This window comes from Lactuca saligna, chromosome 1 (assembly GCF_052625555.1).
Source record: "Lactuca saligna cultivar CGN05327 chromosome 1, ASM5262555v1, whole genome shotgun sequence".
In the NCBI taxonomy this organism is placed as follows: Eukaryota; Viridiplantae; Streptophyta; class Magnoliopsida; order Asterales; family Asteraceae; genus Lactuca; species Lactuca saligna.
The window spans coordinates 4,046,185-4,071,590 of record NC_136417.1 but is presented as its reverse complement, the minus strand read 5'-3'; the positions used below and the strand labels follow the sequence as shown (position 1 = coordinate 4,071,590).

The following is a 25,406-nucleotide window of genomic DNA, read 5'->3' as shown; positions in this document are numbered from 1 at the left end:
ATGTCATATGCGAACTGATTTCATAGATGCGAACACAATTGATTTCATATGCGAATCCACATCCATCGATATGAAACCAATACCAGTTGCAAGAAATTAGTAGCAACCATCGATCCTCTAATTTTCAATTACTCAGCCTTCGCTTTTCATACAACCCGTCGACCCTGAAAAATCGATAAACACCAAATGTCTCATTTTTAGATCGATTTTCTGATTAAATGTCATATTTGAAGAATGATCGATTTTCTGATTAAATGACCCCATTTTGCGAAGTTGGACCACTTATATTATTTCTTGAAAAGATCAGGTGCCAAATGCGAAACTCTAAGCTTTCTTCCCCAATTCGCATTTATACATTAAAAACTTCGCATTTTCATTCAAATTCTTCGCATCTTGCATCCATCCGTCTTTGAGTTCATTCGCATTTCATCGCATTAACTGAGAAATTAATCAATTATCTCATATTCGCATTTCAGTTGTTTGAGAAACCCAGATACGAAGCCAAATGCGAAACCCACTAATTTCAAATGCGAACCAACCAAAAATCATCAACCACGTACTTGTGTCACCAAATGCGAACTGAATATCACCATTAAATTCTCCTCGCATTCTATAGATGCGAACACAATCCAGATCTCCGACTCCAAGCTTGCGAAATCAAAATCAATTAACCTCAAACAAATCGTGAACTTCTTATGCGAACTGTTTTGACCCACAAAACCAAATGCGAACTCAATTGATGTCATATGCGAACTGATTTCATAGATGCGAACACAATTGATTTCATATGCGAATCCACATCCATCGATATGAAACCAATACCAGTTACAAGCAATTAGTAGCAACCATCGATCCTCTAATGAGGAAACAGTTTCCTATTCGATTGTGCTTTGCAATGACAATCAATAAAGCTCAGGGACAAACAATTCCATATGTAGGTATCTATCTTCCAGAACCAGTATTCTCGCATGGACAACTTTATGTTGCATTGTCCAGAGGGGTTTCACGTTGCAATACAAAAGTATTAGTAAAGCCTAACGAAAATTCAAAAGGTGATGGGGTTTATACAGCAAATGTGGTGTATAAAGAAGTATTGCACGATTAATATTTTGTGTCGTCTTGACTGGTTGTTTTTTATTGGTTATTTGATGCATGATGTAACAAATAACACCATAGTTTGATTATATTGTCTTCAACATGTACTTTTTTTTAACATAACAATTTTGTAATGGAAACATATCACCGAAAGAACTCACGTGCCCCGCCGCTTTGCGCGGATAGACGGCTAGTATATATATATAAAAGGTCACCTAAATATTTATGAACAGATGTATTAGATCAGCTGGTTAGGATGCGCTTGTTTATCCTTTTTGTCTCTGTGATCGCGTTTGATTTTAGCGGCTTGCATTTTTTCTAATTTTCTTGTAAGCTAGTATCCCACCCTTCTTTTATATAACGTTTGTTGGTTTTTTTTTATTCACAAAATTTTTTCAAAGCTTTTTCTTCTGTTTATTCACGCATGTACATCTTTCTTTATTAACCTATGTCTATGTCTATTAAGGATGACGCATTAACAATTTAACCATTAAGCATTTGTTAATCGAGACTATTATTATTAAAATTTTAACAATTAAGCAATTGTTAATTTAGACTATTATTTCGATTAAATCTGTTATTTGGGAACAATTTTATGTAACTACATAAAACTATAAATATTGTATTATCGTTTTCTTTGGATATTTTTATAACATGTATTAGTAAACTTTGTATACTACAAAATTAAGGGCCCATTTTTTACATTCCGCATAGAGCACTCAAAATCAATGAACAGGCCCTGGGTTTAGCCTCTGACACTTTCCCCGCCAACCAGAAGAATTGAAGAGTATGGAATGTCAACTTTGAACTGGTATCAACATTGTTAGACAATTCGTTTTCCTTGATATACTATGTTATTAAGCATTATCTCCTTTGATATATGATCATGCATTTTTTTTGTTAACTTCGTGCTAATTGAAATGCAACTAGGTTGTTGAAAAATATGATCGTCCATTAAAATTTTGAACCTTGAAAAGTTTAATTTTAAGAGATAGGACAATCTTGGTACGTGGTTTATAGTATTCACAGCAACATATTTCCTGACCCCCGTCTTTTGTATATATATTGGTTTTAATCACAAAATCATTTTCATAACATTTCAATCCCATGTTTCAATCCTTATACTTCTGAATATTTGTAGATTTTTTACATTTAATTTCGACTTGTGCAAATTGATGGCATGGATGTGAAAACGATATAGGGTTGGTATTAAAGGGGCATATACCAGAAAGAACTTATTCTTCTGTCACCTCCTCCTTCATCCTCACAACTGAAATACTCAGTATCGAGGACAAGGATATGTATACACTTACAATTTTCAAGCAACTTCTCTTGTGAATTTCGATTTGAATTATCAAATAACATCAACTAATCTCAATAACCAGTTGATGATTCATCAACCTTGTATGCAAGCTTATCATCACCAACATGTTTATCCTTTTGTGGTGAAACATACTCAAAACCACATGTTATTGGTGTTTAGTACAAATATCATGAATCATCAAAAGCATGGAAGTAATTACTTGCTTAATTGCTTCCAACACTTTATCTATTTTCCCCGAGCGGTTTCTACATACCATTTGATTTATAGGAAATCATTTCCACAATTGACACGACTATCAACAAGTAATATAGTTATCGTATTTGGTAATAAAGAAAGAACATCTATAAAGTATTTGACATCACTGTTGTTAACTAGCTCGATTATATTCTTCATTTCAAAATATTGAAAAGATCAAACGAGTATGTTTGTCTGTTAAACGTATCTTGATTGCCATCAAATTAACCAACCTAGGAAAGTTTAAACTCGAAGTGAAACCAATACCATAATTCCTTGTCGAATGAATTCATCTTGAATGAAAGTACGAAACAATATGTGTTTGCAGACTTAAACCTCTTGAAAATGGAGATTAAATCTACAAAACTCTTCAATATATAATAATAGAAGAGAAATCAGCACCACAAAGAAAATTTCAAAACCAGGATTAAGAGAGCAGTTTCTTACTAAGAGGGTGTTTGACTTATTTTTTTGGAGCCAAAAGTCAATTTGGCAAAAGTTACAAAAAGACAATATTTCTTGATTTTTCCAAAAAAATCACTTTTCCTTATATAAAAAATCAAAAAATAGTTGTTAAAATAGTTTTACCACAAACATCTTTTGCATTCTATCTTTTCCAAAAAAGTTCTTTAGTCCCTCAAAAGATACGTCAAACACCCCCTAAACGCAAGTATAATGGTAAGATTTGCCTGAAAAGGTGGTTTTCGAGTGGAAACAACCTCACAAGTCAAACTGTAAACTCTTCAAGTCAGAAAAAATAGCTTCACGAGTTATGTATTTCACAACCGATTGGTTACAAAATCGGGAGTTTAGCCCAAAATGTGGCCAATTTCTTGAAAGTGCTATGAAAAAGTACTATTTTCGTGATTGTCCCTGTAATATTATTATATGTAAGCATTCATAAGATAACAAATGACTTATTAGACATCAAAAAAACAAACGTGAAAGCTTGTATGAAACGAGAGGAACATACATTATACTTCGTTTTTAATATTATCACAATTTAGTACATAGACAAATGTTTAAAAAAATTCCATAATACGACTGCATACCATTTAGCAACTATTAACCAAAACTAGGATTTATATATTTACTGCGCCCTTACAGACTTGATAAAATCTATATTTGCTTTCTGGGTCCAAAAATCAAGCCATTTCAAGCTTAATGATAAGTAAACTTATTTTGATCATAAAATAGATCTCACTTACAGATTCTCACATTCATGTAAGGATATGAAAATGTTGAAATCATATGTATGGAAAAAGTATAGTATACACATACACATACACAATGAAAATATATGCAAGTAGAATGAAAATGGTATTAATTCTACCTGATATAATTTAAGTCACATACATTGCATGGGTACAGTTACCCACAAAACATTTTTGAATTGTTGAGCCAAGTTTTTGGTCTAGTGTTGGGATACAATACAAGTGAGAATTTTTGTTTGCTTAGAGAAGAAGATAGCCTTCTGTTTTTGCATAATATAAAGCTGCTGCAAGTAATATGAATAACAGTATGATCCATATGTTAAATCCTGCAAAAAAAAAATGAAACAAACAACTTTAGGAAGTACATTGCATTATGTGTGAATCAGATATCAAATGTGGGAGAGGAGAGATGTACCATTGTTTTTTGTTTCTTTGATTTGTGTGACCCTTGCACTTGAATCAAGAGAAGCAGATGCCAGGGCTCTGTATTACCAAAAAACAACAAGAAGAAGCCTTTTTACTTAAAAAAAAAAAAAAAAAAAAAAGGGTATGGAAAAAGGTCGGAAATCTGAAAGAAAGAAAGAAAGGGAACCTTGAATCCTGTGAGAAGGCTAGGGCTGTAACAAGGCCAAGATGTGCTTTCTTCACTACACTCTGCACCCTCAAATTACTAGCATTCAATATAAATATGTCCCCTTGAATCGTACCTCTGCAAAGAATGCATCAACATTTATCATTTGAAGATGTTCTATTCAGAAGCAGAAGCAGATTTATACACACATGCTAATAAAATAGGTCTTACATGGCAAGAAACCTCCCATCATCTGACACATTGAAGGCAGAAATCGGGTCTCTCACTACATACTTTGAGCTTATACGCTTCCATGTTGTTGTATTCCACTTAACAATACTTCCTCCTCGATCTACCCATGATGAAAAATGTCCAAACAAATTAGTTCACTATTTCATTAAAAACATTCATCAATGTTTACATAATTAAAACAACAAACAAAGATTACATAAATTCGAGAATGCCAAACAGCAAACACACACACACCTCGCATTGCAGTGACATACAGAACTTCATTATTCAAGCTATCATGTGAAAACTTGCAAAACCCAAAAACTTCATCCTGTAAAGAAAAGTAAATGTAGTTAGTGACAAGTACGCATTTCTAATTTCTTACATTTTTCATAAAATATAGTTAGGAGATATTCCATACATTCTCTTTTGGTAAAGAAGCTTTATTGGTTGATGATGAGGTGTCCCAAACTCTACCAGGGCCACCACTTCCCACAGACACCAAAAACTTTCCATCAGGGCTGCAACACAGATTAACACCCAACAAAATCAGTAAATTTGGAGTATAAGAGTATGACATCAGCATGATTAAGCAATTACAATTTAGGTATAGAACCTGAAATCCAAATTTTTCACAGAGCCATGAGCATCAGGGATATCAATAGTTGCTTCCATACTGGGCCACTTGAATGCCCTCAGCTTACCATCCTGTACTGCACCATAACTGGATAGTTAAAAACCATATGATGATTCACATTCAACAACAAAATTCTACAGCTCAGGGTATGTGAAAGATGAGCCCTACCTCACCACCTACAGCAAGTAAAGAACCATCATGACTAAAAGTAACTGCAAGTTGTTGTCCAATATGTTCTAATTCATATAGGACTTTCTCAGACTGCTTTAGATTCAACGTGAAGTCATCATCTTTCTTGGTTGCTTCCCATTCGAACCATCTACATAGTGTAACTATATGCTATTAACTTCTAACATGAATCCAATTTTATTAAATATGTGGGCTAACAATTAGGAATTATGTGAAGTACTTTCAAAATTACCTGCAACTCTTTGGTAATGAACATATAACACCTTCACCACCTGGGTGAACAGCCATTCTATATGGAAGCTCATCATCAAGCCCAAACTTGTTCACCTGCAATAAGGAGTGTCTAGTTCATAAGCTTATGCCAGGAAAAAAAGCTTTGTTACAGGAAAAGTAAAATCATCTTCAAACATTGAAAGCTTATGCGTTCACTAAGAGCAACGTGAAACAGACTACTCTCAGATCTTAACTAATCATATCTTAATGAACAATTAGGCATGACTTCAACTGATTCAATTTAGTTAATTTTTGCTTTGTTTGCTCAATCCTCATAAAATGTCAAACAACAAGTGAAAACTTTTCTATGACTTTTTTTGTCATATATTTGCAAACAAATAATGTATCTATGAAAAATAAGAAAAAATGGGACTCACGGGTTGGTCCGAAAGGGAATTGGAAGCGGAGTCAAAGAGGGAGATGACGAGCGCATTAGGGATTCCACTTCGACCTTCGCCACCGCCTCCGGCAAAAACCACATAGTTAGATCCATCACCAACAATCTCGTCTTCGCGCTTGGATTCTGTTTCCGAGGATCTGAGCGCGTTGCGTGGGACGAAGGAAGCACCATAGAAAGGAACACCGTACTTTTTACAATTCGCCCCTATGTCTGCATCATGGCTGCTTTTCCCCATCTCTTAACAAAACTAAAACCTTGATAAACAAATGTACAAAACTAATTTGAGAAAAAATCAAACAATTACCGTTAAACTAAAAAAGAATCTGATGAACCCTAAATTGAATCGTCAATCAATCTGATCAAATACTTACTAGATATTTCAAGAAAAGTCGGAGATTGCACGAGATCGAAGCGAAGCTTTCACGAAAAGATCGATCGTCAACCAAAATCACAATTCGAAGAATGCGGAATCGAATCCAAGCGTGCCGTGAGTCTACGCTTTATTTATACCATGAAATTAGAAACAGAATCAAAAAGATTACATTGAAGCCTAGCATTTTCGTAAGCTTATCACTTCAGCCCCAATAGTTTCATCAATTTCATTTTAACCAGATATTTTGCATACCCTATCATTTCAGTCCCCATAGTTTCAACAGTTTTATTTAGTAAATCTTCAATAAAGTTTCAATATTTTGGGTTTGTTTACGGTTTAATCCAAACATTTATTTTTCGAACAGAAAAATCATAATTATCTAATTTTATATAATAATCTGTCATTTTCTATTGAAAAAAAAAATAATTATTATTTCATAAATTTATGCAAAATATAAAATAATCAAGATTTTTCTATCCAAAAAATAAAAATTATGATTAAACCGTAAAATAACACAAAGTATTATGATTTTAACAGAGATTCCTCATTTAACAAAAGTTTTTGCATGAGTAAGATGTTGTTTGTTTTTCTGATGTTAAAATATTTGCAGTCTACGGATCATATTTGCAAGTCTCTGCAGCAAAAGAGGTAAACCAAACTTCTATAGTATACAATAAGAAGACTGTTTGTTTTTTAACGTCTGTAGGCTGCTAAAACAAAGTGAATTTTAAATAAAATGATTTTACAAACTTAAAATGTTTTTCAACACCAAAATTTTAATAATAATAGTCATACAACACTAAAAACAAAATTCGTGCAACTAAATTAGTTATACAATAAAAAAAATGGTTTTACAATAACAATTTCATTTAAAAACAATTCTATTTATATTGTGCATCAACTTCTCAACAATTTCATCCCGTAACTAAGTCATATATCCACGGTCTGTTGCATACCATGTGTTGGAATCTCGTCTTCATCATCATCAACGGGCCACATTGTTATTTCGAAACGAGACAGTGGATTCATTGTATCGTGCAAAATACTCATCACTTAGTCCTTCTTTCCTAATAAAATTATGAAGCGCGAAACATGTCATGGCAATGTTTCTTTGTGTAACAAATGAGAATTGTATCATCCTCTTCAATATAGGGAATCGTGCTTTCAAAACACCAAAAACACGCTCAATGACATTCTAAGGTTTTGCATGTCCATGGTTAAATTTTTCTTTATTGGTCAATGCACGTCTTTGACGAAAATCTCCAAGTCAATACCTCACATTACGATAAGGGGCCATAAATCCTCGAGTGTGTGCATACACGACATCACAAAGATAATATTTGTCTGTAAAAAATGCAAAACACTAATCAATTTTCAAACTAAGATTAAAATATTAAAAAAAACCAAAAACTTACCTGGTGGTGGAAACGAGAATAATGTTTGTGGATCAACTACTGCTTCTGATAATATTCTAGAGTCATGTGTTACATCTTCCCACTCAGCCACAATAAATATAAAAATCATATTGAACTCACAAATTCCCAATATGCTTTGGTAACAATCTCTCTTTCCCCTACTTCTATATAAGTATTGTTTCTTAGCAGAGACAACATGTATCAAAGTGTCATCAAGTGTAACGACCGCCCGTTTGAAAACCCATCGTAGCCTCCTATTATGTCCTGGAATGTTTGGATTTAAATTAAAAGAAGTTGGTACTATAACGTATTGTGCCAAAAGCATCATTTTTTTCCCATACTTCATAAAAAAACTATGATTTTTTTGCTTTGAGTGTTGAAATCTACACTTGATAATCACGTAATGTTGATTATGGTCGATCATAACCGATACATGTTTGTTGCCCTTTAATGAGTAATTTGCTATAAAATGAGAGCATAGTCGTACAAAATAGTCATGGAACATGCGTAGTACTTTAACACATTGTAAACGATTACGATGCAATAACTCTAACATGTATTCTTGTACCGTTATTTCCGAATCATTATCCCGCAATCGTTTCACACTCCTCTTGTAACATCCTGAAATTCAGGTATATCTATTTAACCCTTCTTGCTTTCTAAGTTGTCAAGTTTAGCCCTTAAAAGAAGATTATGGCAAATAGGTACGCTGGGCGTACTGAAGAGTACGTTGCGCGTACTCATTGGCGTGCTTTGGATGCGGACTCCACCCGGTACGCTGGGCATAGTGGGTCCAGACTCAAAACCCTAAATGAGACTTGAGCCCTATATAAAGAAAGTTATGGTCTTATCCTCAGCCACCATTTCAGAGAGTGAAACCCTAAAAGATAGCCAACCTTCGTTCTAAGCTTTTGTGTGTGTGTTGTTGAGCTTAAAATTCCTTTGTGTGTTTGTAAAGAAGAAGAGAGGACCTTTGTGGAAGCTAGTCTTGGAGTGCAAGCTTCGAATCTGATCTTTGCAGAGGGGGAAACATCACTTGGAGGTAAAAAGCTCAGAACTTTCCTCTTCATTTTGGATTTGTGTATTATAGGCCATTTTTAGGGTTTAAGTCCTAAAGGTGGAGACTTTATGAGCAAAGGGACTCCATGGACCTAGATCTATCCCATTTCAGCGTTATATGTGTTTTAGATCCATAAAAATCCAATCTTGGTCATCATTATGGAGTCATGCATGAGTTATGGTCTTAATGAGAAAAGGGGATAAGAGGTTGGAAGGAGTTATAACCTTTTCAGCCATGCAAAGGCCTAAAGGTTTCGACTTTATGGTTTAGGAGGCAGTAGAGTGCCTAGATCGGTGATATGAACCGTTGTCTTAATCGATCCAGACCAAAACTTTTGAGAATGGGAAACTGGGACTTACGTTGGGCGTAAGTCCCAGTACGCGCCGCGTAAGGGGTTGAGTCCCTCGATTCTGGTTAGTTGGAGTATGACCCTCGTACACGAGTTGGTACGCCCCACATACTGCTTGCTATTGACTTTTAGGGTTTTGGTCAACATTTGGACTTTTGGGGTCAAGGAGGGGTAAAATGATCTTTTACCCTTCTGTGGGATTGTAGAAAGAGTAAACTAGCCTTTGGGAGTCGTTACTTGTTTAAGGAAATTGTTTATGTGGTTAGGTGGAGGCTAGATCAGTATTTCGAGTGTGAGATTATCCGAGTTACCCGAGGTGAGTCTTCTCACTATACATTACCTAAAGTGGTATCTATGTAGACCGGAGGGTCTTATGTGTATGTGTATGCTTGAGATTTTGTATGGTGATATATGTATGTTATGTGTTGTATAGACCGGACCGAAGGGTCCAACGATATAGACCGGTCGGAGGGTCCAACGAGTTACGGGACTGGAGGGTCCCGCTAAGACACATCGACCGGAAGGTCGTACTGAGATATAGCATCGAGTGGCGTATGTGTTGTATGTGGTATTTTGGGGAACTCACTAAGCATTTATGCTTACGGTGTTTGTGTTATGTGTTTCAGGTACCAATGAGGATCGCGGGAAGGCATCGGCATGAGTCGTACACACTAAGGGATTTTATGTGTTGAGATCTTGGGATTTGTTTTATTCGGATAATATGTGAAACATTGGATTTGGGATTTTCTTATGAATGAAATTATGTTGTTTTGAAAATGAAAAATTGTTTTGAAAATTTATGTCGTTACACATCTTCCAAAAATAACGGATGTACAAGTATATAAGAATTACGAGAAGTATCTTTGGATCGTGATCCATTATGAACCTAAAATCAACAAAGTATAACTTTAAAAAAATTACATTAATCATATTTTAAGTAGCAAAAAACACATTACATTAACCATATTTCAAATAGTAAAATAACACTACATTAATCATATTTCAAGTAGCAAAATAACACTACATTAATCATATTTCAAGTAGCAAAAAAACATTACATTAATCATACTTCAAGTAGCAAAAAACATTATATTAACCATATTTCAAGTAGCAAAATAACACTATATTAATCATATTTCAAGTATCAAAAAAACATTACATTAATCATATTTCAAGTAGCAAAAAAAAACATTACATTAATCATATTTCAAGTAGCAACATAACACTACATTATCATATTTCAAGTAGCAAAATAACACTACGGCCCCGTTTGATAGTTTCTAATTGAGAAAGTGATGATTGAGAAAGGTCTGTCTGAGTAATAAATTCTGATTGAGTAAGAAATCATAATGTTTGATTGCACATCCAACTGAATGTGCCGACTGATGCAAAATGACTATTTTACCCTAATGTCCTATATAATAATAATAACAACAACAACAACAACAACAACAACAACAATAATAATAATAATAATAATAATAATAATAATAATAATAATAATAATAATAATAATAATAATAATAGTGTATATAAAAACTTCCAGCATAATATACATTAAATATATTATTTTAGGGATTAAAACACAAAAAACCCTTTAACTTGCTGGTAAACACCATTGTTTAAATAAGGGAGACCCGAGTTTGATTCTTGCAATGTCGCTATATACATGCGAATTTTTATCCACTGGCAATGGTACTATTGAAAAGCCTTGCTTCCTTTCTCAGTCAGCTATGTTCCAACTTCTTTCTCGGCCAGACGATACTTTCCGAGTCAGCTTAAATTTTGCATATTGAAAAGCCTTGCATCCTTTCTCAGTCAGCTATGTTCCAACTTCTTTCTCGGCCATACTTTCCAAGTCAGCTTAAATTTTGCAAATCAAACACTTTCAACTGATCGAGTCAGCCAAAAATGCCTGACCTGACTCAGACACATATCAAACAGGGCCTATATTATCATATTTCAAGTAGCAAAAAAAAATTACATTAACCATAATCCAAGTAGTAAAATAACAACAAATAGTTTCAACAAAGGCAAAAATACATAACAAATAGTTTCAACACAAGAAAAATCATTGGATAATCTTTCCGTCTTTCAAAACTCCTAAACTTGTACCGGTCATCTCAAGCCATCCTCATAATATCTCGGGAACATCAGGCAAATGCATTCACATCTCTCTCGTGTTCATGGTCCCTCCAAAAATATGATATGCAACAAAGCGTAAAGGATCTGTAGGGCCTAACTGAAGCACCTCTAACCTCTCTAAACATTGAGGAATTGTATACCCTTTAGTCAAACTTTGTAGAGCTTTTTTCATTTTAAATGCTAAATCGCCAACAATAATAGAAGTTCCATCAGGTGAAGAAGCAAACGGTGAGGCACTAAGAGCTATAGGAGTTGAGGGTTTAGCCATTTTGTTGGGGGTTACCGGAGGGTGAATCAGTTTATGGTGAAGCAGCTGAATGTGGTGGCTCATGAAAAGGCTCACTAGCATGATGGGAAGTGTCATCACCATCATCATCTATTGCAAGAAAAAAGGTGCACGTAATCTGATGTGGTGGAACACGATAAGAGGATGCTCCAACTACTGATGATGATTGGGTTGAGTAACTCCTAAAATTATTAGTGACACTACTTCCATCAAAAAGACGTGCACAAAGATCTGGAAAAGGCAGTGAAATTGTTCTCAATGAAGCAACCATCGGATGCCCGTAAACCCAAATGTAACAAAAAAATAGTATAAGAATATTGGCAACTTCAAATGTAAATGTTATATATATATATATATATATATATATATATATATATATATATATATATATATATATATATATATATATTGCCAGATTTGTTTTTTTAAAAATAGTATAAGAATATTTGGCAACTTCAGCAAGAATCCCACTCCTCGGCTGTTAAGTTAAAAGTGTTTGTTTGAGAATTATATATATATATATATATATATATATATATATATATATATATATATATATATATATTGCCAGTTTTGTTTTTTTAAATATACGCATCCCGTGTATTTGGATTTCAGATTGCCATATGCTTTTTTCATTTGTTTTTGACTCAAATCAACGCCAAATTTTTCCTTAAGAACTCTTCCAAGCATTATCCATGAATCTCTCTGCAAACACAGTCATTTTCTACCAACACTCTATACTTCTTCAATAAAAGTATCAAATAAGCATTTTAAATGTTCATTGGTCAATTGTTATTTTTCTCTCATTTCTAATAACTAATATATCATAAACATCCCAATAAAATTTATAAAGTATTGTAGCATTCACAAATTCACAAATATGATTTCATAAAGTATTGCATATCAACACATTCCAATAAAAAACATTCAACAATTAACATCATTGTTTCATATTTCCAAAACTAAATAACTATTTTCAGTACATTCAACAACAATTTGAAGCAATAAATAGTATTTTCAGCAAGAATCACAACATTCACATCATTATTTCATATTTCAGCACATATTTTCATATTTTAATCAAGAAAAAAGCTTGATTTCACCAATGTTATAGATTTTCAGCAACATTCAACAAGAAAGTTAAGCAAGAAAGAAAATTTTCGTCATTATTTTTGGATTTGTAACATCTAACACCAAATTTAAGCAAGAACAAGCATTTTCAGCAAAAGGAAACAACATATTTGACTAGATTATAGACTTTTCTAGCAAAACTAAACACCAATTTCATATGAGATTTGAAAAGAAGAAGAAGAAGAAGAAGAAGCAGATGCAAATCTTCGTTTTTATTGAAGTCCGGCAGCGAAGGAGGAAGGTGGTGCGGCGTTGAACTCCGACAGGTGAAGACTTTCGTGTCTGGTCAGCATAGCCTCGTCTGATCGGAGATCGTTGGTGGAGTTAGGCAGGGAGTCAAGGGTTGAGGCACCGATGGAGATGTATCAGATGTAGGCGAGTTCGTTCAAGAGAATAGAAAAAGTATGTGGCGTTTTTTCTAGGTTAAAAGCCCGCAAATGTGAGAAGTGGGTAGCCCATGTATGTGTGGTGAAGACCTCGCGCAAACGTTTTTATATCTCAACCATTTGAAAAAACAAACACTCTGCGAGAATAAAAGTCTGCGTGTTGTTTGCGCGACGCGAACAAAATTGGTCAAGAAGAGTTTTTCAAAAAAAAAAAAAAAAACAAACAAACAAACAAACAAACAACACCTAAAACTTCATCTAAAAACGAGTAAGTTAGTGGATGAAAAAACTAAAATAAAGTAAATTTGAATATAAAACTTTTAAAAATCACATATCATTCAATAATCTATAAATATAGACCATTCATATCGGTGTATACTATACATTGCAAAACACTTAAGAAAAGTAACGTGAGCCTTGATCTTTCAAATGTTGCAAATCCTTCAAGAAGAAGGTAATTTTATCTCTTTCTAGGTCTCACATTCTATACAAACAATTATCTTATTATTAAACTATATAAAGATAACAACATATCAATTTGTTTTTGATAATATCAAAATAGTAAATAAAATGTTGTCTAAAATGTTATATGAATTGGTTACACAACTAACGAATTTTTATGTATTTAAGTTAGAAATTAAAAACATTTTATGATTACCTTATATATTTCATTAGTTATACCTTCAATAGCATAACAATTTTACACGTAATAGTAACATTTGATTTAGTTGTTTGTTTTTTTTAATATGATTTTAGTGATTACAAATATATATAAGGTATGTGATGATGTGTTGAGGGAGTTTATTTTTCAAAATATATTGGCTTTGCACTGGTATAGTCGGTAAATATATGAGCTATATGTTTAAAAATATATTATTATTGTATAAGTGTGGATGGACTAAGAATCATATATTTCTAATATTGAAAATTATTTATAAATATTCGCTATTTACTTGATGCAAAAAAAATTTCTTGAGAGCTTGAAAACTTTGGATGTGGTGTCCTTCGGCTTAGGGGTATAAAAAGTTCGCATTGCTTGGAGACATGATTTTTTCATCTCGAGCGTTGTTATGCATGACACATTTAATGACTCGTCTAGATGCCCCCATATCAAGCCATGGTGTGAGTTTTTTTTTCAATGCACAAGCTTTTATCGGACATAAAATTAGTGATTTTTTTTTTTTTTTTTTTTTTATCAAGTATTGATAACACTTCTAAAACTTTGATATATTTTATTTGATTTTATATATATATATATATATATATATATATATATATATATATATATATATATATATATATATATATATATATATACAAAATTGTCGTGTTACGTCATGCTTAAAAAAACATCATGACTTATTATAACTCGTAAAAACTTTCGTTGTTTAACATCATGCCACCCCTTACAACATTTAAAACCCAGGGTGTACTAATATTATTTTTATGTTTTGTCGACTTATTATTTCATTTATATAGTACTCATCTATGCTATTCATGTGTAGATGTTACGTCTATACATAGTACTTATCTACTAATTAATTTATTTTGAATTAAAATTTAGTGTCTAGTATTTTAATTCGCATATTGTGGCCTTTTTCTAGTTGCATGCCTTATTTAGAAACATACGGCTCTTAGACGAAGGCAAGACGGCTAATACCGAACATCCCCTTAGCTTACAAGAATTCGGTTGGTTGATGTTTATAATGTTCCTGACTGCTTTGTGATCCATTAATAAAAAGAACTCATTTGATCTCTTCACTAATTTTCATTAATAAACCTCTTCGTTTTAACTTGTCAACAACGGAACTTCATAGGTTCAAATATTACTAAATAGAATTGTTAAATAAACAACCGTGTATTCGTGTTTCCCTCCACAAAGTACATTGCTCTAAAAACAAACCACAAAACTCCACATAAAAACCGCAATGCACAATAGCTCGAATCAGACCATTTGAAGATCCATCAAACATCAAGCTGAAACACTAATCTCATATTGCTGATCACCAACAGCAAGGTAACGAGACCCTTCTTCAATCACCATCAACCCATCTTCATTTGCTGTCCTAAAATGCTCACACGGATTGATCACAAATTCAACTTCAACCCTTTCTCCGCCTTTCGTTTTCACACTATCGAATGCCGCCAACTGCTTCCTCGCCTTTCCGTTTCCAATTCCGTCTTGCTTCACAAACAGCAAAACCGCATGTTTCCCTTCCATTTCCCCGTGATTCTGGATTCCGATGGTGGCTGAAAACTTGGACTTTTCACATGATTCGGTTTCGGTGTCGGTGATTGGTGTGTAATGAACGGAATCGGAATTCTGAAGGGTGGAACCGGTGCTTGAAATTTGGGTTAAGGAGAGTTTGTTTTGTGTAACGGATACAAATTCGTATGTGTACTTTGAGTAGCTGAGCCCATAGCCAAACCGGAAAACTTTTCGGCCTGTGTAGAATCTATACGTACGCCCGGGATAACCAGAGGATGGCTGTGGTCTCATTCTCATGTCTGTCATTGGTATCTTCACGAATTCTTTTGGGTACCATGTCATTGGTAGCTTCCCTCCTGCAAAAACAGGGCACACGAATAAAAATGTTTATAGATTAAAACTATCGTGAGTTACGATTTTGAATAAATTGCTCGAATTTTACCTGGATTATGATCACCAAAGATGATTTCCGCAAGTGCAATGCCACCGGATTCACCGGGATAACCGGCCCACAAGATCCCACCAATCTTGGGATCACGTTTAGCAAACGAAATATCCACCGGACCACCACAAATCATCACCAAAATCACCGGTTTTTTAGCCGCTTTAGCCACACTACTAATCAGATCACGTTGCTTCCCCGGAAGCACCAAATCAACCCGATCAAAATCCTCCCTTTCCTCCCCCTGATCCAACCCCATAAACAAAACCACATAATCCGCATTTTTAGCCACCTCAACAGCCTCATTGATCGAAGCCGATGTGCAATTAACAAAGTTACACCCTTTATGGTACTGCGTGTTTTTCACATAGCTCTGAAGGGCTTTGAGAGGCTCGATGGATTTGCAAGGTGGGCCTGCGTAGTTTCCGACGAGGGTATAAGCGGAATTGGCGTTAGGGCCAATAACGGCTAAGGACGAAATGGTCTTTTTCAATGGGAGGAGTTTAGCGGAGTTCTTTAGAAGTACAATTCCGTTTCTCGCAGCGTCCAGGGCTAGGTCTTGGTGCGCTTGGGTGCAGACTTGGTTCGGACCGATTGAGCCGTATGGGAGTGTGGCTGGGTTGCCATTGAACAAACCGAGTCTCATTCTCATGGTGAAGAGGTTGGTAAGGGCTCTGTCTATGTCTGATTCAAGGACTTTCTTCTTTTGGACTGCTGATTTGGTGTGGTTCTTCAAGTAGAAACCACAGTCTACATCCATTCCTGTTATTTTTTTTCAACAAAACAAGAATTTTACTTTGCTGAGTTTAACATAGTTTGAGTTCATGTGATTGTACTTTATATTTACTTGCTACTTAGTGAAATATAAGAGGTGTGACATATAAGATTGAGCATTGTATTTTATACTATACTAATCTTAGCAACGTTCTTACATTCTTTTATCAATAATAGCAATACACTTTATTTTTACCCATAATAACATACTTACTCATAATAACAAAACAAACTACTTACATTTTGCTACCAATATATTTGTTATGTTTTGATTTTGATATTATCAATTAAAGAACTGTTTACACTGCTATTGTGGGTAAAAACTATTAGCGTGTATATTATTAGCTGTAAATTGTATTTAATATTAGCTTATCTATTTTAGGTTAGTACCTAGAAATCTGCGATTATCCCTAATTACAGGGAAATTTGTTCCTCTTTTGTAGCTAGCTTTCCTGTATTTAATCTGTTGTACTCTGTTTTGCTGGGCAAGAAAGACACGATTCCCTTTATGGTATCAGAGCCTAGCTCTCGTCTCTCTCAAACCACGGTTTGATCTTCCTCTATTTTTCTGTTTTTTTTTTTTTTCCTGTATCCTGTTGTCCATGGCCGCCAGCCACAACTGCACCTGCTGCCAAGCCCCTCCATCCCGTCTACACTGTGACCAACATTCAGCATAAGGTCCGCGTGCTTGATGGAACGAAGGTATCATACTCTTCGTGGGTCAAGCTCTTTCAACTACACGCAAAGGGTTACAAAGACATGTCTCACATTGACGGGACATCGTCCCCGGCCAAAACAGATACAGAATACGAGGCCTGGGCTGAAATTGATGTCATTGTTTTGCAATGGATTTATGGAACATTATCTGACGATCTGCTGGTTCGCATTCTGGTTACCGAGTCCACTGCTTATGAGGCCTGGGCTCGAATCAAAGCCATTTTTCTCAACAACAAGGGCTCTAGGGCTGCAGCTTTGGAGCATGAATTCAACAATCTCACACTAAAATCCATGCCATCTCTTGAAGCCTATTGTCAAAAGCTCAAAGAATTGGGAAGTCAACTCAATGATGTGGACTGTCCGGTAAATGATCACCGGCTTGTTCTTCAACTAGTTCGAGGACTACCTGCTGAATATGATACCGTTGCCTCGTACATCAACCAAAGCCTTCCCACTTGGGAGACCGCCTGCAGCATGCTTGAACTGGAACATCAACGCCAATCGGCCCGTGAATCCATGTCCCATCCCACTGCCATGGCCGCTGTCTCATCTGAACCGCCACCTGCCTCTCCTAATTATAACAACAGACGGCGTCTCAACCATAGGCCTGGACAGAAGCGCTCCAATAACCCCTCTAGCGGCTCCCCCTCAACAGCCCAGACGAGGCACTGGTACACCTCAGTCCCCCTGGATGTTTCATCCCAACCGGCTACCCAACTGGGCCTATTGGACCCTGCCCCCGTGTCCCTTTCCCACCAACCCGGGTTGGACCTCTCCCTGGGCCGGGCCTCCTGCGTCTTCTTTCTGGCCTACACCTACCGACACACCTGCAACATCCAAATCTGGACCCAGATCCCCTGCTCCAACAGCAAACCAAGCCAACCTTACTGCATTCGACCCTCTCGAGCCCACTCAACTTGGCAAAGCACTTCAGACAATGACTATGGACCCGGTTGATGATCAATGGTACATGGACTCCGGTGCCACATATCACCTCATAGGTGACCAAGGTAAAATTTCCAAACCCTCGTTCAATTGTCCTATTGGCTCCATCTTTGTAGGTAATGGTGCCTCTGTGCCAGTTTGTGGATCAGGTTCCTCAACCATTCAGACAACCACACGAAACCTTCACTTAAATAATATCCTTTACACACCAAATATCATCAAGAATCTTATTTTTGTTCGAAATTTTTTTGTTGATAATAATGTTTCCATAGAATTTGATCCTCATGGGTTTTCTGTGAAGGATTTTCCTAATGGTCAGATGTTGTCCCGCCACAATAGTTCCAGCAAACTTTATACTCTCACTTACCCAGTCACAAATGCAGCCTTCCTTACCTCAAGTGCTCGAGATTTTTGACATGATCGATTGGGACACCCCGGTCTTCCAGTTTTGGATTTTCTTAATTTAAACAAGCTTATTCCATGTAATAAACGTTCTAGATCGTTACTTTGCAATTCTTGTAAAATTTCCAAGCATAAACGATTACCATTTTCAGATTCAACTTCTTCTACTATTTTACCGTTTGATATTGTTCACTGTAACTTATGGACATCCCCACTGAAACATTTTCCAAATTTTCTCAATTCCATAACTATATTTCCACTCAATTCCACCTAAAAATTAAAAATTTCCGATGTGACTTAGGGGGTGAATTTGACAACCAACACTTCAAATCTTTTGTTGAAACAAATGGTCTCCTTTTCCGGTTTTCTTGCCCTCACACTTCCCAACAAAACGGAAAGTTTGAGCGTATGATTCGTCGCCTTAACGAGATCATACTTACACTCCTCACCCACGCATCTCTTCCACCACATTTCTGGGTCGAAGCACTTCATACTGCATCTTATCCTCACAACATTCTCCCAACAAAACTCTTGAAATTCAACACCCCCATGACTGCTCTCTACCACCGACAACCATCATATGAACACCTCCGTGTGTTTGGTTGTGCGTGTTATCCTAACACTACTGCCACACGAAAACATAAGTTGGAACACCGTTCAACTCGTTGTGTTTTCCTCGGGTACCCCGCTAATTTTTGTGGGTATCGATGCCTTGACATATCTTCCTGCAGGGTGATTTTATCCCGTCATGTAACCTTCGACGAGACATGCTTTCCTTTTTCTGAACAACATTCTCATGTTCCTGTTGACTACTCTTTACTTGAGTCTGACCCGTCTCCTCTCATCTTTCACCCGCCTGTCTCTCCGCCACCTCCACAAACACCCAACCACCATCCCTCTACTCCAAACACAACCCTCCCACAGCCCCCTCTCCTTCATACCTACCACCGCCGACACAAACACCCACAAACACCGTACAACCCGCAGCAGCCCCTACCATACCACCTCCCCCACTACCACCACAAACCGCTTCCACCCACCCCATGATAACCCGGTCCCGAGCATCTACAACTCAACCTCCTGTCAGCCTTCACACCACTACTCCAATTCACATATCTCCCATACCAACCTCTCACATCAAAGCCCTATCTAATCCACATTGGCACGCTGCCATGACTGACAAATATCGAGCCTTAATGGACAATCAAACGTGGGAATTGGTACCTCGGCCACCTGATGCAAACTTTATTCGATGTATTTGGTTATTCCGTCACAAGTTTAACGCTAATGGCACCTTACAACTATACAAAGCAAGATTAGTAGTTAACGGGAAATGTCAACAGGTCGGCATTGATTGTGAAGACACATTTAGTCCCGTTGTCAAACCAACCACAATCCGAACGGTACTCACTCTCACCGTCTCCCGGGGTTGGTCAATTAACCAACTCGATGTTAAAAACGCATTTCTGCTCGGGGATTTACATGAAACAGTATATATGTTTCAACCTCCGGGATTTACCGACACCACTCATCCCAATTATGTATGCAGGTTACGCAAGTCACTTTACGGGCTTAAACAAACCCCCAGGGCATGGTATGACAGATTTGCTACCTATATTAAAAAGTCTGGTTTCCGGAGTACCGAGTTTCCCTTTTTGTCTACAAAAAGGGACAAGACATGGCCTATTTACTGTTATATGTTGATGACATTGTCCTCACGGCATCTAATGATCAACTGCTCACTCCATCACTTTCTTGGGATCCAGGTTACACAAAAGAACGACGGGCTTTTCCTCTCACAAGAAAATTATGCTGCTTCCATTTTATCACGGGCTCATATGGCAGATTGCAAGCCTTCTTCCATTCCTGTTGACACTTCCCCCAAAATGAGTGCAACTAGTGGAAACCCTCTACCTGATGGGACACATTATCGCTAATTGGCAGGCGCTTTACAATATATCACCATCACTCGCCCGGACCTTACCTATGCGGTTCAACAAATCTGCCTATTTATGCATGCCCCTCGAGACACCCACTTTCAGTTCCTCAAACGGGTTCTTCGCTATCTTAAAGGAACTCTCAACTATGGTCCCCGTATAACACCCTCCAAATCGACCCAACTTACTGCCTACTCTGATGCCGATTGGGGGGGATGCCCCGACTCTCGCCGCTCTACATCCGGATACTGTGTTTTCTTAGGGGATAATTTGGTTTCTTGGTCTTCAAAACGTCAAGCAACCATATCACGCTCTAGCGCGGAGGCAGAATATCGTAGGGTTGCAAACGCGGTTGCCGAAACGACTTAGCTGCGCAACTTACTTCTTGAACTTCATCTTCCAACTCGCACGGCCACGATAGTTTACTGCGATAATATATCAGCCGTATATTTATCGGAAAACCCCGTTCAACACCAACGTACCAAGCACGTGGAAATTGATATACACTTTGTCCGAGAAAAAGTGAAAATTGGTTCTGTTCAGGTTTTACATGTTCTGGCCGAGTTTCAGTACGCTGACATATTCACTAAAGGGCTTCCACGTCACCTTTTCACTCGGTTTCGGTCCATCTGAGCATTCGTCCTCCTACTGCTCAGACCGAGGGGTGTATTAGCGTGTATATTATTAGCTGTAAATTGTATTTAATATTAGTTTATCTATTTTAGGTTAGTACCTAGAAATCTGCGATTATCCCTAATTACAGGGAAATCTGTTCCTCTTTTGTAGCTAGCTTTCCTGTATTTAATCTGTTATACTCTGTTTTGTTGGGCAAGAAAGACATGATTCCCTTTAAAAACTTGTAAGTATGTTCTTATTGTGTATAAAGAAGTATAAAGGTGTTGCTAGTATAGGTTATCGGTAAAATAATATGATTAAGTTACGATTATAAATAAAAAAAAATATATGAATGTATAATGTATTTCTATTATGGGTATATAAATTTTTAAAAAAAAAAAAAAATGACAGTGTTAATAAGATATGTGGGGTGGTAGATTCAAAAAGTCAAAAATTAAAAAAGGAAAACAGTCTAATTATTTTAAGAGTCACGTGTATGGACCAAATGTCTATTATATGCACTTTAGTTAAGCCATGCGCAATAGTTGGACCAAACAACCAAAATGGTCCAATGACTCCAATCATATACCACATAATACAGAAAATAACAATTACTATATTGTATATATATTTCCACGAGACTCAGAAAGCAATAATTGATTGCAATATATATAAATATAAGAATTATATAATAACTTTATAATTCGTTGGCAATATATATAAATATAACTATATAAGAATCAGATTTTGATTTTAGGTGGTCATGAACTAGTGTTAACTACTTAACCAACCCAATCCCTATGCCTGTGAACTTCATGTAGAATAATGATAGAAAATTATAAAATTATATTTCAATAAATACGACTGTGACAAGGATAGATATGTAATCTAAGTTTAGATATTTTGAAAAACAATAGGATTAATTTGAAACATTTAACATAAAATTATCATATTTCTGTAGAAAATAGTCATAAGAAAAAGGTTTATATTGTTAATTATTATGTGACAATTTCTCCCTTTGAACTACAAATTTGATAAATTGTCTCCTTCAACAAACAAACGGCTATGATCATATACACTAATAGCTTGATGAATTGTCCAGGGACTAAATTCATACTTTAATCTTCAACTAGATACTCACGAATGTCGGTGTTCAAAAACTCATAATTCCAAGCATAAAAGCTAGAAGGGTCATTCATTTAGTATACTTTATTTAATGGGTCCCATTTCGTGACCAAACAAAGAGTATAGTCAATCAAACGAAAAAACGGAATCTCATGTACATAAACCAATAGTATTATCAATTGATAATATTAACAAGGGATCACAGTTAGTTTTTACTGTAAAAAAAATTCTAAAAAGACTCAAGAGTACAAGACACTTGTATATGTAAAAGGACGGATGAAGAAGAGAGTGCTCCAAAGGGGGACCTTTTGTTGAATATAAATAGTTAAAGGATTGAAAGTAAAAGTAGTAAGAAAAAGGGATACCTGCTTTAAGTACATCAGCAACTGCATCTTCTGGTGTTTTGGCATATTTATGAACATCATATATGATGGATACTGCATCACAGTCTGAAGTGATGTACCTGAACAAAAAGATGTGGAATTACCAATCTGCCCCCAATCTTGTAATTTACTCAAAAAAAGGTGTCAATTGCAATGTTTCACTTTACATATATGGATATAGCTTTAGTAATTATATTGAGAGAGATATTATTTAGTAAAGAATCTTGTAAATTGTAAATAATACCATTAATTTACAAAAACTCTCTACACAAAGAAATATTATAGTCCATTTGTTTTTATTGTTGTTTTTATTTTTATTTTTTTTGTATATGGGATTGGGATATTACCCTTTAAAACCCCATTGCTTCCGGGCAATGTTGGATAAAAGATTTTCATCAGCACAATTTGGGACTCCATTGACACGGTTATAAGCACACATGATTCCGCTAGCTCCAGCGCGTTGAATGCAACTTTGAAATGGTGGTTGATAAGTGTCAGCAAGATCTTGTTTTGTCACCTATTTTTTACATTTTCACAATATAAGATATCCTTAAATAATAATAAAATCAAAATAACATGAAAGAAGAGTTATGTCACGTATTTCGGATTTGTTATGTGATTGGTTACTAATATCTACTGCCAAAAATAAACGATCACAAACATCAAACTCCATTGATGATATTTTATTACTTTGCTTTTCTATTTGGATATGTATATAACTATATATATTTGTAAATGATTCAGATAATGCTATTTATATCTAAAATTATTGTAATTCTAGTCATGGGTCGTGCTCCTCTTTTTTGGAAAAGTCCAAAAATGGAATAGTCCAAAAGGTGGTTCTTTTTTTCAATAATATAATATAAAAAACTCCAAAAGAAAAAAGAAAAAAGAAAAAAGAAAAAAAGAAAAAACCAACCCATAAACGTTGCAAACACAAAATCCGGAAAGAAGCATCACCATCAAATATTTATAATACAAAAAACATAAATTTCTAGCACAAGTCTCAAGAAAAAGGAATAATTTCTTGAGAGTGCCATTTTTTATGATGTTAAACAAAATAAAAAATATTCTACGATTTGTTTTTTTGCTAGTTATGATATTTACTTCCACATACATTGTATAGTTATAAAAATCTTCTACGATTTGTTTTTGCGAGTTATAATATAACATTTTCTTGCATGCAAAGTGTATTTTCATTTTTATATTATAAGGAGAAAAATTGGAAATATACTAACCTTAGCATCATAACCAAATCTGCTAACACCATTCCAATGATCCAAATCATAGGCAGTGAAGTGTTTGCAACAAGCAGAAGCTTGAAGATGTCCATCTTTAAGCCCTCCACCTTCAAAATTGTCACCTTGGACCCCTCTAACATAAGAAATTGCATATTTGCCACTGACCAATGGGTCTTCGCCAGGTGTCTCTTGACCTCTACCCCACCTTGGGTCCCTAAACACGTTAATGTTTGGGGCCCAAAATGTCATTCCATTGGCTTGGCCTTGATTATAAACAGCCCTTGCCTCCAATCCAATTGCCTAATCAATAATCATTGAAAAATAAATATATTTCAAGGTAAAAAGTAAAGACAAATATATACATTAAAATATATTGAGAGCAAAATGCAATGGTAAAATCAAAAATGTTACTTTAAAACGTATAGTAGTATATTAACAACTAATATGATACGTTTTATAATACAAGAACGATCTAAAATACATTCGGTGAACATAATTTATCATTGTTTATTTCATATCATGGCTATGCGCCAAAAAGTTTTTATTCAATTATTTGGAAGTATTTAAAGAAGGAAAGGCATAATAATAATTAATAAAGCAAAGCGTTGTAACCAGAGTCCATAAATTAATATTAAATCGGTACTGAGTTAAGCCGATTCACCTGACCGATTCGATACCACAATCTGGCATCAAAAGAAGCGGCGGTGAGGATAACTTGAGGGAAACTGGTGGCGGACTTGATAGTGCCATTGAAGCGAATGCCATATCCCGAGTTTGAAACGCCGTGCAATGCCTCCGACCACCACTCATAGGCAGGGATACCGAGTCGTGGGATCGCCGGCGCGGTGTTCACGAGCTGCAAGATTTTCTCGTCGAGGGTGAGGCGGGAGACGAGGTCTTTGACGCGGGCGGAGATGGGTAGTGTGGTTTTGCAGAATGGGAATGATTTGGTGGCGGGTTTGGATGAGTCGCAGGCGAACGGTGGCTGAGTTGACTCGGTGAGTACGAGTATTGTTGTGAGTGTGAGACATAATAAGAGTAGCTGTATATTGCCGAGTCTCATCGTGTTTATGGAATACAACAGATTTGTTGGAAGACATTAGACGCGGGAGGATATAAGAAGGAGGAGAGAAAGAGAAAAGTTGGATCAGGAAGACCAAACTACCCTTCCCACTTTTTTCTTTCTTGAAAAACTAATAACTTGTTTATGTAAAACTTTCATGTTTTTAACTATTATTAAGAATTAAGGTCGGAACTAGTTCTTCTATAGTTCTATTATTGTCATTTAGAACTTAATATTCTT

General features: G+C 35.7%; 3 protein-coding genes across 3 annotated transcripts; 1 reads left to right on the top strand and 2 right to left on the bottom strand.

Annotated features, from left to right (window-relative positions):
• Positions 1-3,950: 3,950 nt before the first annotated feature.
• LOC145031457 (SEC12-like protein 2) lies at positions 3,951-6,659 on the bottom strand. The gene is made up of 11 exons (XM_078980050.1): positions 6,540-6,659; positions 6,146-6,422; positions 5,728-5,822; positions 5,475-5,625; positions 5,286-5,377; positions 5,091-5,190; positions 4,925-5,000; positions 4,670-4,790; positions 4,460-4,576; positions 4,283-4,350; positions 3,951-4,193 (listed from the first exon to the last, which is right to left on the bottom strand). Exons 2-11 carry the CDS (start codon positions 6,401-6,403, stop codon positions 4,108-4,110), a joined length of 1,164 nt encoding a protein of 387 aa, XP_078836176.1. The 5' UTR covers positions 6,404-6,422; positions 6,540-6,659; the 3' UTR covers positions 3,951-4,107.
• An 8,464-nt stretch (positions 6,660-15,123) lies between these two features.
• On the bottom strand, positions 15,124-25,202 carry LOC145031275 (Glycosyl hydrolase family protein). Its single transcript, XM_078979832.1, has 6 exons — positions 24,765-25,202; positions 24,101-24,403; positions 23,210-23,379; positions 22,845-22,942; positions 15,965-16,726; positions 15,124-15,878 (listed from the first exon to the last, which is right to left on the bottom strand). The coding sequence occupies exons 1-6, from the start codon at positions 25,164-25,166 to the stop codon at positions 15,286-15,288; spliced, it is 2,328 nt and encodes a 775-aa protein (XP_078835958.1). The 5' UTR covers positions 25,167-25,202; the 3' UTR covers positions 15,124-15,285.
• On the top strand, positions 17,137-18,953 carry LOC145031367 (uncharacterized). Its single transcript, XM_078979940.1, has 2 exons — positions 17,137-18,465; positions 18,702-18,953. The coding sequence occupies exon 1, from the start codon at positions 17,498-17,500 to the stop codon at positions 18,410-18,412; it is 915 nt and encodes a 304-aa protein (XP_078836066.1). The 5' UTR covers positions 17,137-17,497; the 3' UTR covers positions 18,413-18,465; positions 18,702-18,953.
• Positions 25,203-25,406: the final 204 nt, after the last annotated feature.